This window comes from Rhinolophus ferrumequinum, chromosome 13, assembly GCF_004115265.2.
Source record: "Rhinolophus ferrumequinum isolate MPI-CBG mRhiFer1 chromosome 13, mRhiFer1_v1.p, whole genome shotgun sequence".
Classification (NCBI taxonomy): domain Eukaryota; kingdom Metazoa; phylum Chordata; class Mammalia; order Chiroptera; family Rhinolophidae; genus Rhinolophus; species Rhinolophus ferrumequinum.
This window is the reverse complement of record NC_046296.1, coordinates 66,456,676-66,475,593: the sequence shown is the minus strand read 5'-3', so window position 1 is coordinate 66,475,593 and position 18,918 is coordinate 66,456,676. Positions and strand designations below refer to the sequence as shown.

Here is an 18,918-nt window from a genome sequence, read left to right as displayed (position 1 = left end):
CAGGCACCAGCTGCTTAAGTGCTAAATATCACAACTGATTTTTTAAGCTTTCCATACAAAACATAGTGCAGTTACTAGACACAATCACAACTGAATAAAGCATTTATTTGGGGGTTTTTACATTAAGTTGGTAAGAGGTTTGCATTTTCTTAACAGAAAAGATAAATTCAATCCTTTGGAAAATTTTCTATCTGCTGTAACATGCCCACTAATACATAATAAGTGATTCTAAATAATGTGAAAATGAATATACTAGATCGGGAAATAAAAAGAGAATTAGTTTAGTTCTGTATTTCGAAGCTCTCAGATGTACTGCCTAGCTCGTGTAGTTACAGACTGTCTCCTGGCTTCCAGAAATAGGCCAGGGGAAGATCCAACAGTTACAGCTGTGTGATCTTATCTCCTGCTCTCTGCCTCCCAGTTATGAAATAATCTAGGTAGAGTACTTAATCCAATGTGTGGCATGTACTGAGGGCTCAAGTAATATTAGCTACTACTTTTATTAGATGTACTCAGCACATAATAAACTCTATAAATACTTGTATTTATAGAGTTTATAACAAAAATGGAGTTCAATTAAGTCACACAGCCCTTTTAAACAATACTGACAACAACCTGTAAGTAGAAACTCAAGTGGGAGGGACCTAGCTAAAAATGATTTGAAGCAACTCCAACAATGGCATTCAGAAAAGGATGATAAATGTAAGAAACCTTAAAAATGTAACTGAAGTGCAAGTTATAGGGAAATGACGACGAAAACACTGATTTCAGTCTCACCTGACAAAAGGCAGAAGCTACTAGGTGTTAGCTGAAATACTTAATCTCCCTTCAATGTCTGTGTACTGAGAACTTCCTGTGTGCCTGACCCAGAGATATAGTGATATAATACCAAGGGAAACATTTTACCCACATTTATAACCAAAGAACGAGTGTCTATATGGATAGTATTCTTTTCAAGATCAAATGTGGCTTCTCATTTACTACCTTCCCCGATCCATGCTTCTTCAATCCAAAAGGCATCATCATATTTCTTCAGAAATACCCACTACTGACTCCATGCCAAGAATGTCCAGAAGCAAGAAATTCAGTAATGCTTAGGAAGTTACACAGTCCATGAAGTTAACAGTCTAGTTTAGGGAAAAAATACTAAATAAAGAGCAATGCCAATAGTTATAAAAGGGTAACTACGGTAAGCACAATGAAGGAACATACCAGTATATAACGAACACATCTGATAAAATCTTGGAGAATTGGGTATGCCTGGTTACAAAGGACTTCCTGAGGCAGTGGCATTTAGATGAGACTGAAGAATGAGGTGGGACAGGAGAATGGGCCAGAGACAAGGGCAGGTGGAAAGGTGAAAATCAAGGGAGAAAGCACAAGAAGTTCCACGCTCAGACTGGAACTCCAGATACAACTAATTCCTGTACACAGAATTTTGACCGATTATTTCTCTTTGTCCTTGGAGCCCAATTTGATATGCAATGACCATCATTTTCATTTCATTCACTATTACTCTACAAGCAACTCATCGATTGCTCTCCACACATACCAGTCCTAATGCTACGGGAACCACCTTTCATTCACTCTCAACCAGGGGGTTAACTATGCAGTTATTAACGGGGGGAACAGGCCATGCAGTTGGCTAGTCCAAAAAAAAGACAGCAATTTGAAAAATGATCCAAAAAGTAGCTTATAAATCCACCACTTTATTAGAAAAAGAACAAAGTGATCTTAAGAAACAAGAAACGATTCCAAAAAGAGAAACACAGGGAAATCAGTCATCTAAATTCTTGCAGATGTTTAGCAAACGAGTTTTCTTTCGTACATTGATACAGGAGCATCGATGGCCTTCATTTCTCAGCTTCTCGTGTTCATGGAGTGCCACTACGTGTCCTTCTCCATCACTCATGTCATCTTTACTGTGGGATCACCACCTACTTTCTGCACAACGTTTCATTTACCTGAATTCTCCCCCCCCCCATTCATTCCTACCCCTTCCCTGTATGGGATTCTCAAAAGATCCTCCCCCAGGTCAACAGGGTTCCCTAACCCAGGCCAAGTTACACTGATACGACCAAAACACTGCTACCTTAGAGCATAAAGCTACAGATGCAAGCTTTCCAAGACCCTGCAATGGATCTCCATTTTACTCAGGGTAAAAGCCAAAGTCTTTACAAGGGTCCTCCGAAAGCTGCCCATGACCCCGCCCCACCTCCCTGACCCCGTCTCCTACCCCCCTCCCCTGACTCAATCCGCTCTAGCTACACCAGATCCCTCGTTGTGGCTATTCCTCGAACATTCCAGGCATTCTCTGGCCTTAGGACGTTTGTCCAAACACCCCCCTGCCTGGAAACGCTTCCCCCACATATCTGCTTGGCTAATTCTCGTGCCTCCTTCAAGCCTTTGTTCAACATCTCCCCTCTCCAGGACTGCCTGAGCCTCTCAGGGAACGCGCAATCTGCTCTCCAACCGCCAACTCTGCTCTATTCTTCTTTTATCCATAGCACCTGTCACCTTTTAACATACTGTACAGTTTTGTATTATAGATAGTATTATTACCCGTCACTCCTTGCTGGAGTAACTCACGGATATATCCAAGCTCCTAAAATGGTGCCTCAATAACTATTTTCTGAGTAAGTGAATGAATTCTAAGCTTTCTCCCTGTAATTTCTTTCACACCTTTGGGTGTTCCTACAAGTCTGTAGCAACTATAAAACAAAGAAGTAGCAAGGTATGTAAACAGATAAATTCAAAAACCAGTGAAACATGTCTAGTTTAACAGGTTTCATTTTTTCCTCCCAAAACCAAAATTAGACCTGATTTGTAGTTACATCAAAATAAACCAAAAAATTCTGCCCTTCACCTTATTTGTCTTTAGGAACCTGAATCTTCCCATTAATTTCCACAAAGACAATGAATAAGAATAAACAATGCGCAACCAGAAATGCATGTTTAATTGTCAACATTACACCTGATTATGGGCATCTTTACTCGTGGTTTGAAGGCTCAATCTTCACATTAAACCTGGCAAATACACGAATGTTATTTATTTCCATCCAGATAACATGTGATTTCTATTTTAGATTATATTTTCTTTTTTCAACACAAACCTGCTTAGTTTCCTCTCCTATAAGAAGAATTAGCCTATGATTTTGCAAAGAATTAGATCAGGCCATCTTTTTAAAAAGATAAAGATACTGATAAAACATTGAACCCATGAAAAAAGTGTTTACATTAAACATACATTAAGGACATGTGTATTCTGGGAATAAAGATGGAACCAATAATTATACACAAGAGGGTAATTTAATAAATGTTGAATGATGACAATATGAACATCCAGAGAAGTCACCTCACATAAAGAAGACAGAACTGCATTAAGATTCTAAACTATGTGTTAAAAAATGCTAAAACAGCGTTTGGAATAAATTTATAGTATCTCAAAACTTAAATTAAGAGAAAAATGATCAGTACAAAAGATATACTTTGTACTACAAAGGAGATGAGACAACCTCTTCACAAATCTAACTAGTGTCCAATTTTTCATGCTATTCAAATTCATAATTTAAGTCCTCATGCAAAGAAACAAATCCACACATAATTTGAGCCAAAGGATGGGGGGCAGGGAGCAACTAACAATAGCCCAGAACACGAAGGAAAGAGGAAGGTGCTTAGAGCTAAGACAGGCATGAGATAACCAGAAATATCAAATTAAGCTTACAAAAATTTTGGCTAAATATCAGACAGAAATATCTTAAGATACGATATTTTATTATGAAAAAGTTTTAAGTCCAGAAATACCACTATTTTAATAATTTAAAGATACTGAATTTAATATAAATGTTACAAATTAGATAGCTATAGTGTCTATTTAGCAAATAGCTATTTCAATGAAAGGAAAAATGGCTACTGTTCTGAGGCTCTCTCAAAACTTATTCAACTGTTTTAAAAAATCAAAACAGACTACGAGCGCCGGCCCTGTGGCTCAGGCGGTTAGAGCTCCGTGCTCCTAACTCCGAAGGCTGCCAGTTCGATTCCCACATGGGCCAGTGGGCTCTCAACCACAAGGTTGCCAGTTCAATTCCTCGAGTCCCGCAAGAGATGGTGGGCTCTTTCTCCCCTGCAACTAAGATTGAACACGGCACCTTGAGCTGAGCTGCCGCTGAGCTCCTGGATGGCTCAGCTGGATGGCTCAGCTGGTTGGAGCGCGCCCTCTCAACCACAAGGTTGCTAGTTCGACTCCTGCAAGGGATGGTGGGCTGCGCCCCCTGCAACTAACAACGGCAACTGGACCTGGAGCTGAGCTGAAAGTTCAAGAACTTGAAGCTGAACGGCATCCTCCACAACTAAGATTGAAAGGACAACAACTTGAAGCTGAACAGCACCCTCCACGACTAAGATTGAAAGGACAACAACTTGACTTGGAAAAAAAGTCCTGGAAGTACACACTGTTCCCCAATAAAGTCCTGTTCCAATAAAAATCTTTTTTTTTAAAAAAAAAGACTACCAAAACAGAGTATGGCAATATCCTTATCACAAAACTATTCGGACCATATCATCCTGAGTAAAAGCCTTCTTGAGCAGTGTCAAAACAAAAATTTTAAAACTTATCTTCATGAAAACTATTTAAATTGATCTTTTTTACACCTTTATCATTACTTAAAATGCTTACTAAAAATACCAGAAATAAAGTTTTCTATTAAAATATTTCAATGGTTGTCTAAAACACTATAATAAAAAGTAGACAGGAAATTTTTATCTAGTATTTTACTCCCTTTCTTCTTACTAAACGTATGTTAACACAAAAAACCCTCAAATGATCTAGACAAAAGCTTTTAGCTCAACACATAATTGCAAGAAAATTACAATAATTGTACCAATTAAAATAATCTTGAATGAACAGTATGTCATCTTAATGTTCCAGTGGTTTCTGGAGGGATCTACTTAATTAGCTGAAATTGCTTTTCAGTGTTAGTATCAAATGTCATTTGTTAAAAGTTGAACAATTTAGAAAATAATTTAACAAAGCAATTCTACCAAACACCAAGAACCAACATTTTCTTTTTCAGCTGAATAAAGCAGGCAGATGTGTCACCAAATTGCTATAAAAATAAATGAGGCTTTTTATGGATTAAGAAAATTTTACTACTAGCGTTACAAATACTATTTTCTGATTGTTTTTACCAAATCAGATTTCTTTAATAAAATAAATGAATATCAATTATATATTGCTGCTTTTTGTCTGCTGTAAATAAAACTTTTTAGTATTCAAATGACAAGCAACAGCATCAAAGAACTCAACTATGGTTAAGGAGAAATAGTCATCGAAATTATTCTAACATATTCCAATATGTGATTTTTCAATATGTGATCTAAATGTCTTCTCATAGTTTTTCATTCAAATCATCTTAAATTTAATTATTTTAAGTCAAATTCTTAATGAATTCTCAAAGTTTCTTACTACATTGTCTTTTTCTCTTCCTTAGACTACCTTTGTGAGTATTCATAAGCATATGATATACTTATTTCTTTAAAAAAAAAAAAAAGCATCTCAAAATCATCCTGAATCCAACCCATTCATAGATGCAGGCAGCCCACTAAGTGCTAAAGTCTAAAAGAACAGATCAATTTAATGGCAAAACAAAGTCTCATCATCTCATTATACCTCCAATATATAATATTCTATATTTACTTGAACAAAATATTCCCTTTACAAAAATTGACTCTAAGCTATTTTAATTGCATAATGAAAAATACCCCTCTCAAAAACACTTCTTTGACAAATGTTCTATTTCATAAACAGGGTGAAAAAAGTACTATTACCTTTAAACTACAGGTGATATACTCATTTTTGTCCTTAAGATATATTTTAATTAACTAAAAATGTAAATTTTTGAAAATTTCCTTGAACAAAACAAAGTCATATAGCCTAAAGTCATATAGCTTGAAGCTGGAAATTAGGATGAAATTTTAAGAGGTCACGCATTTTCTATTAGCAAAGAGTAGTTTTAGCCTGAAAAGTTTCCCATCACCAGAAAGCAATGTGTTAGCCTGATAATGATAAAACTTATTAATTGGTTAACTGTTTGAACCACCACATTTTTACTTTCCCCCAGTTGTTTCAAATGTGTATGCTTTACCTTCAGTCAGAACATAATTCCTCGACACTCAAGTATTTAAGGAAAAAAGATATGTTGTACGTAATTCACCATCTAATGGTTTAGGAAAAAAAGCATAAAATGCTTTTTATATTCCTCCCCCCGAACTCCACAGCCCACGTGCACCCCACCGCCGTAGCCAAGCCATGCAACACAGAAAAGTATAAAGGACAACCACATAAGCTGAGACACAGTAAACTCACACTAAATACACATTAAGTGGAGAAAATTAACTAGAATGAATAAACAAAAATCAAGGGAAGTCATTAGGTCTCTAATACCTACTCCTCTTGACTTCTTTAAGAGGCAAGATTTCAGGAAGACATGTTATAGCCAAATGATAATTTCTAAAATGAGATCAAATTCTTCCTCATCCTTTTTGTACCTTTTGTCTACCTGACACCATCCCAGCAAAAACCTACATAGACAACTCCAAAACTATTACTTCTTAATTTCAAGTACTGTCCAGTAAGTTAAAACTCAGTTTCATGCAAACATCCTCTGCATTTTCTATAGAGTTTAACACCACTTAGGAATAAGATAAATTTTCTGCAAAAAAACATTTGTACACTGTGGATTTTTAAAAAATATATGATTTCATCTGAATTACTCACTAACCCAAGAGCTGCAGATTCTACTCATAGTACTTGACCTCACTGATGGACTGTCCATCTCCTTACAGAATCTGAAGTGGCTAACTTAACATTTGTAGATATCAGTTCTGAAAACACCAATGAGCACTACACCTTCTGCATCTACTTGCTCCATACATTTTAGAGGTACTGGTTGATTTTGACATTAGCATCAATCAATCAATCAACCAACCAATCAATCAATCAATCAATCAGCTGTGGTTTGTGATTCATCCAGCCATCATGAAACAAAAAACAGTGGTTTGGTTTTTTTTTTTAAAGCTTTCAACAGAACTGTTATACATAATCATTTTCAATTACACGTAGCATGTGTGTAAATATTACTGAAATCACATGAGTGCACTAAGGAATACAGCTCTTAGATTCATTTATACTATGTCCTTTTGTATAAATGTTAACAAAGCAACAAATATTTACTGAACAATAACTGTGGAGAACAAAGGAATGGGAGGAGCCTTTTAATCAGAACTTCGTATTTGTACCCCTCCTCTATTTTATTTGCTCAAATCATAGCATTTATCATCCTATATTTCAGTTATTTCTATTTCCTCTGTTTTAAAATTTCTTTTAAAATTTTTAATTCATAGAAAAGTTGAAACAACAAGACAACACCCAAATACACTTCACCTAGATTCACAAATTGTTAACATATATCTTAATACACCTGCTACTGCTTTTCCCCGAAAATAAGACCTAGCCAGACAATCAGCTCTAATGCGTCTTTTGGAACAAAAATTAATATAAGACCCAGTATTATATTCTATTACACTGTACTATATTATATTACATTATATTATATTAGACCCAGTCTTATAGTAAAATAAGACCCGGTCTTACATTAATGTTTGCTCCAAAAGACGCATTAGAGCTGATTGTCTGGCTAGGTCTTATTTTTGGGGAAACACAGTACCTCCCTCTTCCTTCTCATACACACACACACACACACACACACACACACACACACCACCCCCCACCTGTGGTTTTGCTTTACGTGGTTTCATTTCAGTTGCCCACAGTCAACCATGGTCCAAAAATATTAAATGGAAAATTCCACAGATAAATCAGAATTTTTAAATTACGTGATGTTCTGAGTAGCAAGCGTGATGAAATCTCACTCTGTCCCCCTACATCCTGCCTGGGACATGAATCATCCTTTTGTCCAGTGTCTCCACCCTGTACTATGATACCCACTGGTTAGCGCTCTTGGTTATTAGGTCAACTGTCATGATATTGAAAGGCTTGTATTCAAGTGTTTCTTATTTTACTTAATAACGGACCCAAAGCCCAAGATTAGTGACACTGGCAACTCGGATATGCCAAAGAAAGCTTCTTTTAAGTGAAAAGGTGAAAATTCTCAACTTAATGAGGTATTTAATTGTCTCACATCATCACAAGAAGGGTGAGTATAGTACAGTAAGATAACTTTTGTTACAGCATATTGTTAAAATTATTCTATTTAATTACTAGTTATGGTTGTTAATCTCTTACTGTGCCTAATTTATAAACTTTATCATAGGTTTGTATGTATAGTAGAAAACACAGTATATACGTATAGGGTTCAGTACTAACCATGGTTTTGGAATGTGTCCCCCATGGATAAGGGGGGACCACTGCACACATACGATACATAAACAATCATACATACACATATATACATACACATATATACATATCTACTCACACATACATGAAACACTTTTCTTTTGCCAAGCATGTGAAAGTGCATTTCACACCTAAATACTTCAGCATGACTCCCCCTAACACACCAGTATCATATCCAAGGAAATAAACATTAATTTAAAAACTCAAATTCCTCAATTATCCCCAAAATGTCCTTCAGTGCTCCATTTTCCTTCTGATAAAGATTCCAGTCACAATTCACACATTGTCTTAGTCCCCGCCAGTGGCCATATGGAATCCAAGCCAGCTGTGTTGTAGAATGTTCCACACTCTGGATTCACCTGGCTGTTTCCTCACGCTGGAATCACAGTAAAACGTTTCCGGCCACGCTACCACACAGGTGATGCGGTACCTCCTACTGCACTCTATCTGGAGGCGCATGATGCCATGCATCCCATAAATGACGTCAGGCTTGACCTTTACATTAAAAATGGGGTGCCAGGCAGCTCTCTCCACTGTAAGAGCCCTTCCTCTCTGTACTTATAAGAAACCTCAGAAGTGACATTTTGAGACTATGTGAGCATCCTGTCCTCCCAATGCATTTCAGAACCACTGATGATCTGCTTAAATTAGTTATCATAGCGGAGGTTAAAGACAGTGATTTGTCTGTCACTCATTCCTTTCACATTTATTAGCTGGCATTCTCCTATGATTAAACACAAACCATGCCTTTTTCCCTCTATTCTAAGCATCACTATGAACTCTTGGATTTTTTTCCCCAACATTATAATCCATTACTGTCAGTTGTCTTTGTGATGCTCAAATAGACCCCAGTGTGAAAGGTGCCCCGTTCACACTGTCCTGGGCCCTCTGTCCAGACCCCACTGTATTTGAAGCCTTCCTTCCCTGCTTTCTGGCACAGGCTCACCTTGAGCATTCCCCGCCTCAAGCCTGGAACTAGTCATTTCTCCAAGAAGTCCTGGTTCTCAGAAACCAAGGTCTAGGCTCCAGGTATGCTCACAAGTTTGGGGTATTTTTGGTTCTAGGCCCTTTTCAGTGGACAAAGCTAGGAGAAATCGCGTTAAAAATTATGAGTTAATCTTTTATATCTCCAAATCCGATTTAATAGTATAGTGCTCTTCTTCAATTTGTTTCATTTAATATTTGTATCTCCCTGGTTGGAGATGCACTGGTATGGATCCACTGGGTAGAAAATACAGGTTCCCCAAAATATCCATTTACTCATTTACTCTACCCTACGATGCACTCAAAAGGATTTCAGAAGTATAATAACAATACTATTACCAACAACAAACCTACTAAGTTTAAGATTTCTTTACAGTTAATTTTGTCCTCAGAATATATTCTACTAAAAATAAAGAGTCAGAGAACTGAGTTGAAAGGTGCTTGAATTAATTATTTTCTCTGTATGGGTATGTCATCAATTTCATATATACTTAGGATCATTTCTTTCTTTCATAGTCAATATTGCAATTTGTTTTTTTCCATCCTTCCTAGCTTTGTTTCTTAAATATGATTTGAAAACCAAATTGCATAAAAATGTACACCTCATTCCTCATCTAAGCATCCTCTATCGGTAAACATTCTCATTAATTTCTGGTTTACCTTCATGTGGGTTTATCTTATATTTTTACAGAAAAAGAATACATATCTAGATATTTATATATGATGGTCTTATTCTGCCTTCTTCCTTACACAAACAGTAGCATGTTATATACTCTTTGCACTTGGCATTTTTCCCTTAGTAATATATTCTGGACATTCCTCCAAATCAAATCATGGAGTTTTTCTTCATTCTTTTCTACAGTTACAAAATATTCTATTATGGTAAATGTGCCATAACTTATTCAACCAATGTTCCCATAAATGTGCGTGTAAGTTATACCGCTACAGATAAGGTCACAATAAATAACCTGTACAAGTACTGTTTTATAATTGAGGAGGTGTACGGTCAGAGGAAATTTCTACAAGTGGGATTGTCAGATCAAAAAGTAAATATACGTACTTGCTCACCATTACATTCCTAGTATCTAGCAGCAGGGCCCCAATGGTAGACGCGTAATAAATTTGTGTTGGATTGAATTAAAAGACAAATTTTTTAGAGGACTTTAGAAATCTTTTATCTTTACATCTTTCCTGTTTATCTCCTGAGGACACAGACTCTCTTTCACCACCGCCCCCCTTCTTCACAGAAGGTGCAGGGGACCCAGGGCCTGGGGGTCCAAGTACCCAGTCCTTGAAATGTAACAACTGATCAATATTTCTGCAACCCTGAGACACAGTATACTTCTAAGCATTACATTTAATTAAAGGAAAGTAAAGAGACTGACTTGAGTCCTATTCTATACCAAAATCAAAGACTGACATGGACAATTTACTTTGTTATAAGTAAGATAGATACATAGATAGATAGATAGATAGATAGATAGATAGATAGATAGATAGATAGATAAAAGAAATACTGAAAAAGGTGATAATAGTTTAAATAGGGAAACTGATGTTTTTGTGAAGGCAAAAAATTGTGGGAAAATAATATACTACAGCAATGTCTGCTTAACAGGTTAGCTGTTTTTGTTTAGAGAAGTGACAGGCACGTAAGTTGTTCATGGAGTCTGAGACACCCGGATTGGGAGAGCTCTGCTCCTTAAGAACTGCGACTTTGGGAAATTACTGAAACTTTCGGACTCACAGTCTCCGTTGGTAATAACATGGACCCTTCTAACCACCTCTCTGAGCTTTACAAAGGTTCCTGAGTACCTGAAGGCGCCCGGCACAGAACCTGGCCTTGAGGAAGAACGGGTGGGGATACTGACGCCAGAAGGAGAAAACGCTAACGCTAAGCAACCTCTCCTCCTCAGAGAAGGACCCTGTGACACAAGCAGCTTTCCTGTTCCCACGCTTTCACCTTTTTTGAAACCAAATATATTACTTTAAGAACAATATCAACTCAGGCAAAATAAACTCTAAAAATCCAGTTCGTAGTTTCTAAATGAAGGCTTATCCTTTCCTCTAACATATTTGTATTTACACAAAAAAGCAACGTCTCAGGGATAAAATGAGGTGTCAAAGGACTACCTGTCCACATTAATTGGGGCTTTATGTAGAAATACCATGTAAAAAACAAGTCCTATTATATTGGTATGAATTATTATTAACAAGTGAAAACTTTTAAAAAGTTAAATTTCAACTGTTTAATAACAACTGTGCTCATCTAGCAAACATTCATCATTACACAGTACCTGTGTTATGATGAAAACATTTATTCATGAAACAAAATAATATTTTACTACACAATCAAGGGAATAACCAGTCACGCATTTCATAAGATGATTTCTAAAATGTCACACAGAGCAGACACAATTCAGTGCCCTTCGCTGGAGACCAATGGAAATGATGCATCACTGCCATCTGCTGGAACACCTACTTGATACAGCACACACAGTTTGAAATAACTGATTAACTGAGCATAAATTAAACAGCAAAATCGAGAAGAGCTCAAACCTGTAGGCTAATACTACAACCATCCTCTACAATTCTAAAACTAGTTACTTACCTAGAAAATATTAAATAAAATCTATACATGAAAAATGGGGATAGGAAAACCATATGTTGCCTATACTCTAAGAAAAAATTATTTGAAATCTTTTTTAATATATGAACCACACACTTTTTTAGATTTAATATTTCATTTACATGTTCAAAATAGTTTCAATTTTACCGAGTTTTATAAAATTGTGTGTATAGTTCCCTTGTATTGCATTTTTTCTAAGAGATAGTTTATTTAGAGTAGCAATAGATAACTTTGAAGGTATTATGTGTTCTGGTAAACAAAAAGGACTGTAATTTTATTTCTGAATTTGATGATAAATTGGTAACTTAACACTTCACATACTTGACATTTCACTGAGCCTTCACTGCATGTCTTCCAAGAAAAAAATATAATCAATTCCTTTATCAGAAGTAGGAATTTTAGAAGTACTTCAAATGACTGACTGTAAAAGAATAATAAGTTCCTTTATTGTTTAATGCAAAGAATGCTTTCCAGCCAGTATTCACAGTCCCCAAGTCCTGCAGATACAAAGCTGAGAAAATATCTGCACTAATGATTTGAAAAATAAAACCTCCTTAAGATTCAATGAAGACACTTAGAATAAAAAACAAAATGGAAACAATAATGTTTTAAGCACTGCATTTCATACAAATACATAAAGACAATAGGATTACTAAACATTTTATCACATAGGTTACACTGAAAAGGGAAGAATATATCCAAATAAAGCTGTAAATTTTATGATGGGATATATAGTTGTGCTAACAGAATTCTAAAATTATAATGGAATTAATGAGAATGATTAGTTGAATCTGAAAGTGTACGTATTCATAATACATATTATTTTGTATTCATTTTGCTTTATATGCATTAACTCTTTTCTAAAAAGTCAACTCAATCTAAGATAAAGTTAAATATAAAGAGATCAGACCAAGTACCTTTCATAGATGGTTTTTAATGTCGTCTGATCTGGAACACCTTCAGTCTCTTCCAAATACAATATGAGCCACGAAGTTCGGTATGGCCACTGCTCAGTGAGGTTGATCCAGCTAGCAAGCCTGTCCCAGTTAAAACTAATCTGATTGGCTCTCAGTAATCGCCCTTTAAGGAATACAAAAACATTTTTAAATCAATAACTGTGCAATGTTATATTAAACAAAACATTTAGTATATTCACAAATAATTTAACTTTAAAACCTGCCATTTAATTTATGCAAAAAATTTACACCTGGTATTTATTTATATGGCTTCTCTAATCCAAAGAGCTCCAGTGGAAAGCTTTTCGGGCTTAAACCCAATTCTGTTTAATTCTACAGTAATTTAGTGTGATTGCCACTGCTGCTGTCCACTGCCTTGCCCGCATACACGCAGGCAAACATCTTTCAGAACTGTGTGTCAGCCTGGGCACTGCCCACAATTGTACAGAACCTCAGCGCACCCCTGGGGGGCCCCACCCTCCAGAGTACCGCCCACTTGCCTGCTGATGGACCTTCAACAAATCCCAGTGTGCTGGTCCGATCTTGTTTTATTGAGTGTGCAATCCCAGACATTTTCATTTTTAGATACTAAGAGCAACCTACGTAAGTAACCTACCAGGTGAGTTATAATGTGTGTATAAAATTTGTTTACATGTTTTTTAAAATCCTGTCTATCCCTGGGGTTTTGCAAGGACGCTGATTCAGTGTTCTGACACTGGGCACGCTTACAAGTGGACAGTTGTAACCCATGATCTTTTAAAACTGATGCCTTGTTTCACTGTTCATCATTTTTTCCTTGATTTTGTTAGCATTCTGAACTGCTGATATTGTTGCTTTTTAATTTTAAACACTGTCAATTTTACTTGACCATTTTCAGTTTAGCTTATATCTAGATTAAGATCTACGTATTTGTTTGAGTTCAAATATGAATTACCTCTTTCCTTACCAACAGATATAAATAATCTCCCATCCAATTCTTGTCATATCCTCAGACCCTCATCCCTCAGCAAATTTGCTTATACATGCAAACTACACTATCAGCGCTTGGATTCATCTTTCTGTGGAAAGTGGGGTCTGGTCTGCTAGATCAATGACAGGGTCTTACCTTCAACCCAATTAAACTAAGATGAAATAAAAGGATTTTTTTTTAATTATCAAGTTTTAAAATAACAGTGCATAACTGATAGTTGATTTTTGTTGTTAAAACTAATGCTGGTTTTATTAGATGCACTTAACGCAAATAAAACTAGTATTCAGCAGTGCAAAGCGTACGTACATCCCTTAGTTTCTGAAACTGAATTGCTTGGTTAATGTAAAAGCTCATTGTCCACCACAGACAGTAAGAAACAAAAGTCACCTGTCACAGAAACAATATTAAGTAATCTTCTCATGGTCTGAGGACTTATGTCACTGAACCAGTCCTCCGTCACCAGCAGTTTTGTCAGATCAAAGGACATCTGCCGGGTGATGGTCCGCTGCATCTGTCTTCTCCGGTAAGTGTCCTGAAATAGTGTGTCGTCCATGAGAACAAACCAGAACTCCAAGTCTGAGAACTTCAGGCGCTTTTACGATAGCAACAAATCTAACATTTTAGTCAAGGAGGAAGATTATATAATAAAAAGTGGTAGCAGTACTCCCTGAGTGGTATTCCCAGAAGCTTTACAGAACAGTTATAAAGTAGCCAGCAGAGTGCATCAAATGCTATGGTTTAGCTTCAGATGGATTTTGATTTATAGTTGGACAGTTAGAGAAAGCTCAATGCGTAGAAGATTGTAAGTAAGTAGAATTACATAAAGAGAATTCAATTCAAACTCTTATAGGAGCTCAGTATGAATATGAACCCTGAAATAATAAAGCAATAACTCCTTGTCTAGTTTTAAGAATTCAGCATTTTGGTTTTTGGTTATTTTTTAATGTGTGGCAACTACCTAAAAGGCACAGAGGCTCTAACTACCTGCACATCTGCATCAAATGTACTAAATTAACTAAATAACCACATGAAAGGCACTCCACTGGTCAGGGTGGGGTAGGGGAACCACCTAATCAGAGGAGGGACAGGCACACAAAGGTGCGTCCTCATCAAAAGATCCTGGGCACAGGGAACGATGGCTACAACCACAGGGAGCCCAAAAGTCCAGCTCCCGGGAGACAAACTCAAAACGGTAAATCACACCCTCCTCTTAATTCAATGCTATCAATTGTCATTCATAATATTAATTTTGCATCCATACTTGTATAGGGTAGAGGCATAAAATCAGAACGTCAAAATGTCACTTAAGATACATTTTTTAAATGTAAAATGTCCAAATTTAATGGTAACAAACTAGAAAAAAGAAAAACAGTGGCAATGTTAGCCCACCCTACTATCTTAAAGTGGCACGATCACTGTCACTTTCCTGCAAGTGGACATATTACTGACTAGTAACACTCTTTGTTCCATACAAAGGAGGATTCCAGGAATGGGGCAGGGCAGGGACAACGACAGTGTCCCAGGACAACCCCAAAGTGGCTGGGAGGGGCCCCAAATCACTGTGTGGGTACAGAAGAGTGACACCTCACAAACATTTGGAGGAGGGCCAATGGGAAGACCAAGCACGGAGCTGTCCTTAGACTACGGTACAACGGGCGCCTGGAATGAATACAAGCTGACCTGGGATGAACACAGTGCTTCTCAGCGCTGGGTGACATCACTGGGGAGCTTGACAGCCTCCCTCTCGGGGAGCCTGGGGGCTGGAGTCTGGAGCGGCACTGAGGCTGAGAACAGGCTGGGGGAGGACAGGGATTCCTGGACCATTTACAGTTCTGGCTGCAGGTTCAGACATTCCCTGAAAAACCACTGAAGCTACAGGAAATTCAGTGGTCAAATTTATCTGATGAGCTCAGTCCGATATTTACAAAAGACTTCTTAAGTGACATCACCTTAGTGTTATTTGAATAATAGCAATACAAACATGTGACTCAAAACAAATGGCATCTTACCCGTCTATTGAGGGCTGTTTTGCTACCGAGTTTTGTCATCTCTCCAAGGCTGATTTGTGAAACTCTTCTGTCAGCATCTTCCTGCATCCCTTAAAGATTTATCAAAAGCACCATTTGTACTAACATTCTGTTGTACATATTTAAAGAGAAGTGAACTACCAACAATATTTTTCAGGGTAAAGAGCAAATCACCATAAAAAACTAGAAAACTACTTCAATCCCAAAGTACCTGAAGAACTTGATCTTTACCTGTAGTATCTGAGCATGTAATGTCCCCATTTGTTGTTGAAGTTACAAGAAATTTCCTTGCATTGCTTAGCCCACGACTATTAAGGAAAACGGGTAAATGAACTATGTTGCGCATGTAGTCATGTCCATTGATGTTGGAGTCACGGAGCACGCTATTGAGGTTCTGGTTAATTGCCTTTATAATAATATGTGGGTCACTTGCAAAAATGGCAATGAATGGGCCTTTTGAAAACAGAACTCGGACCTATAGGAAAAGAAATGTGTACTTATGATATAAATTTTAAATTATCCAAAATAAAAAGTCTCTTCAAAATCTGTTATTCTTTGGTGACTATATTTTTTAAAAAACTATTTATTTTTCATCAAAATATAATTCTATATGAAAACAAATTTTATTGAAGTCTCAATCTGGTTTTTCACCACCTGACAATTTTTCACCATCTGACAGTGATAAAACTTCCCAAGGAAACAATTAATTCTGCCCTATTTTGAGGCACTTAATGGTCTACATAAGAGGAAAGATCAATACCTATACATGTGAAACATTCATGAATATGCATGAGGTACTGTGCACATTGTCTCTGCCCAGTTACGCTGTTGCTTATAACATACCTTCCAGAGAGCCACGATGTACCCTACTTTAACAGAAAACCCTGCAAATTCTGTGGGCTCCCTACTTTTATCTCTGATTCTAACCAGAACTATCTGCAGAGAAAAGCTGGAGTCACACTACACTAAGGTCTTCAGAGCTACTGATTTTTCATTTTCTTTTCACGCTGCCTTGTGCAGCTAAAATTGTTTAAATCTGTTTGTGATACAACATTTACTCATGCTGTCTCTGCATTAAAAAACTACTGTTTCACGAAACCGAAGGACTACTCAAAGTCCACTTGATATGCTCATGCAGCCCTTCCTCTGAGCACCACCCAGGCGACAGCGACAAGCGCCAGGACGGCCAGGACGTACAGTGTCCAGCATGTGCAGCACTCGGTCCTGCTCACAGGCGTCCAGCCCGTCAGTGATCACCACCAGCCTAGTCTGGTTCTGAGTGAAGCCGTCGATGGTCTTTGCCATCTTAGCCATCAATTCCACTTCACACTTAAGAACCTGTGGGAAGAAAGGACAGACAGCACTGAAGACAGGAGGAAGTTTAGCACGTTTCGTGAAAAGCTGTCGGAAAGTCATCTACTGGAAAGAAAAATGTCCAACGCCCTTGCTGCCAGTTATGGTGCCACTTAACACTGTAACGAGTGCGTCACAATTTACAAGGCGATTTCCCAGAAACTGGAGGCTTTCACCCTCACAAATGAGGTGACACTGGCACATCCCCTCTTTCTAATTATTTCAAAGGATTGTGTGACTTACTTGAAAAAATCACATGTTCTGAATGTCAAAAGACTAGGATTGAAGTGCAAATCTAAATGACCTAAATTTAGATTTAGGGGAAATAAAACACCACTCTACGGTTGGCTCCCTGATGGGACACGACCTTAACCGAAGGTATTGTATACCGATACTGTACACAGGCCCTTTTGGTTCGGAAAAGATGATCCTATTTCATGTTTTGGTGGTTCAATTCCCTTACTCTACCAGGCTCCAGAGGATTCTTCATTATTAGATAGGAATTCCCACCTGTGGAATAATCAATACGCCAACTCTTTTGAGTAGCTTATAAAAGTCTATTTTATAAAAACATGCTATCGTTGTAACTTTTTCCATTTCAAATATACATTTGCACAAAAAACATCTGGACTAAAGCTAAAACCAACGCGACACTAACGTGTAGCGAGCACAGGCTCTACAACCCAAGTGGATCACGGTCGTCATAGCACATGCACATTACGCTTGTTTTCTGATAACCAGTGAGAGCTTACTTTCATGAATCCTTCACTTTTCAGTTTGTGCAGCTTGGAGGCAGCACTATGGAGGCGTTTCCTTTGAGAATTCAAGAGAGAGTCCAGCACCTGCCACCAGGTACGACAGTTCAGCACGAAGGCCAACCCCACGATAGACGCAATTGAGATGAGGAGAGCGTTGACTGTCAGATGTTTTGGGTCAACTCGGAATATCGCCAGAAGAGTGATTCCAGCAATAATGCAGCCAAAGATAAAAAGGAAGATGACAAAAGATGGGAGACAGCACGTTTTTTTCCATTTCTTTTTACCTGTACATACAGCAAATGGTTTTAACAATTATTTTCATATCAAGGATCTAGAAAATCGTAATCAGTGCAGTGACAGGATGTGACAAATCTGACACTCAGTTCATGTTTTCATCCCAGCCTGAATCCCTATACACACACAAAGAAGAAGATGGAAGTCCTACCCTGTGTATCTTCAGTTTTGAATACTCGAAAAAGCCTGGTTGCCAAAAAGCCAAACTCTCTCTCACAAGCATCTGACAGGGTCGCGATCATTTCCGCCATCGATGTTTCTCCACCAACGCTGGACAGCCGATTGTAATCTGTAAACAAGAACCTTGGGGGGAGGGGAAATAAAACATCACTCCTCCCTAGAACAACCATTTCAACATACGTCATCTCTGTATCATTTACCCTATATTTTCTTTATGTTTCTTTCAAAATACTGTTTTTAAAATTCTAAGGAGGGAAAAGAACTTGGAATTAGGTAGGTGTCTTCCACTTCTAACATCTTACAATAACAAAGTCAAATGTAGGAGTTATATGCAGTAATTCTGACCAAAGGCAG

The 18,918-nt window shown here is 37.5% G+C and overlaps 1 protein-coding gene across 10 annotated transcripts in view; it reads right to left on the bottom strand.

Moving 5' to 3' along the window:
• KIDINS220 (kinase D interacting substrate 220) overlaps positions 1 to 18,918 on the bottom strand; it is a 92,403-nt gene that overhangs the window by 36,637 nt on the left and 36,848 nt on the right. For all 10 annotated transcript variants that reach the window (XM_033124449.1, XM_033124453.1, XM_033124450.1 and 7 more), the window contains 7 exons: positions 18,536 to 18,687; positions 18,085 to 18,374; positions 17,177 to 17,317; positions 16,211 to 16,454; positions 15,962 to 16,050; positions 14,340 to 14,484; positions 12,944 to 13,106 (listed from right to left, as the gene is read on the bottom strand). In XM_033124449.1, the coding sequence (XP_032980340.1) occupies positions 12,944 to 13,106; positions 14,340 to 14,484; positions 15,962 to 16,050; positions 16,211 to 16,454; positions 17,177 to 17,317; positions 18,085 to 18,374; positions 18,536 to 18,687 (1,224 nt within the window). The remainder of the gene's footprint in view (positions 1 to 12,943; positions 13,107 to 14,339; positions 14,485 to 15,961; positions 16,051 to 16,210; positions 16,455 to 17,176; positions 17,318 to 18,084; positions 18,375 to 18,535; positions 18,688 to 18,918) is intronic.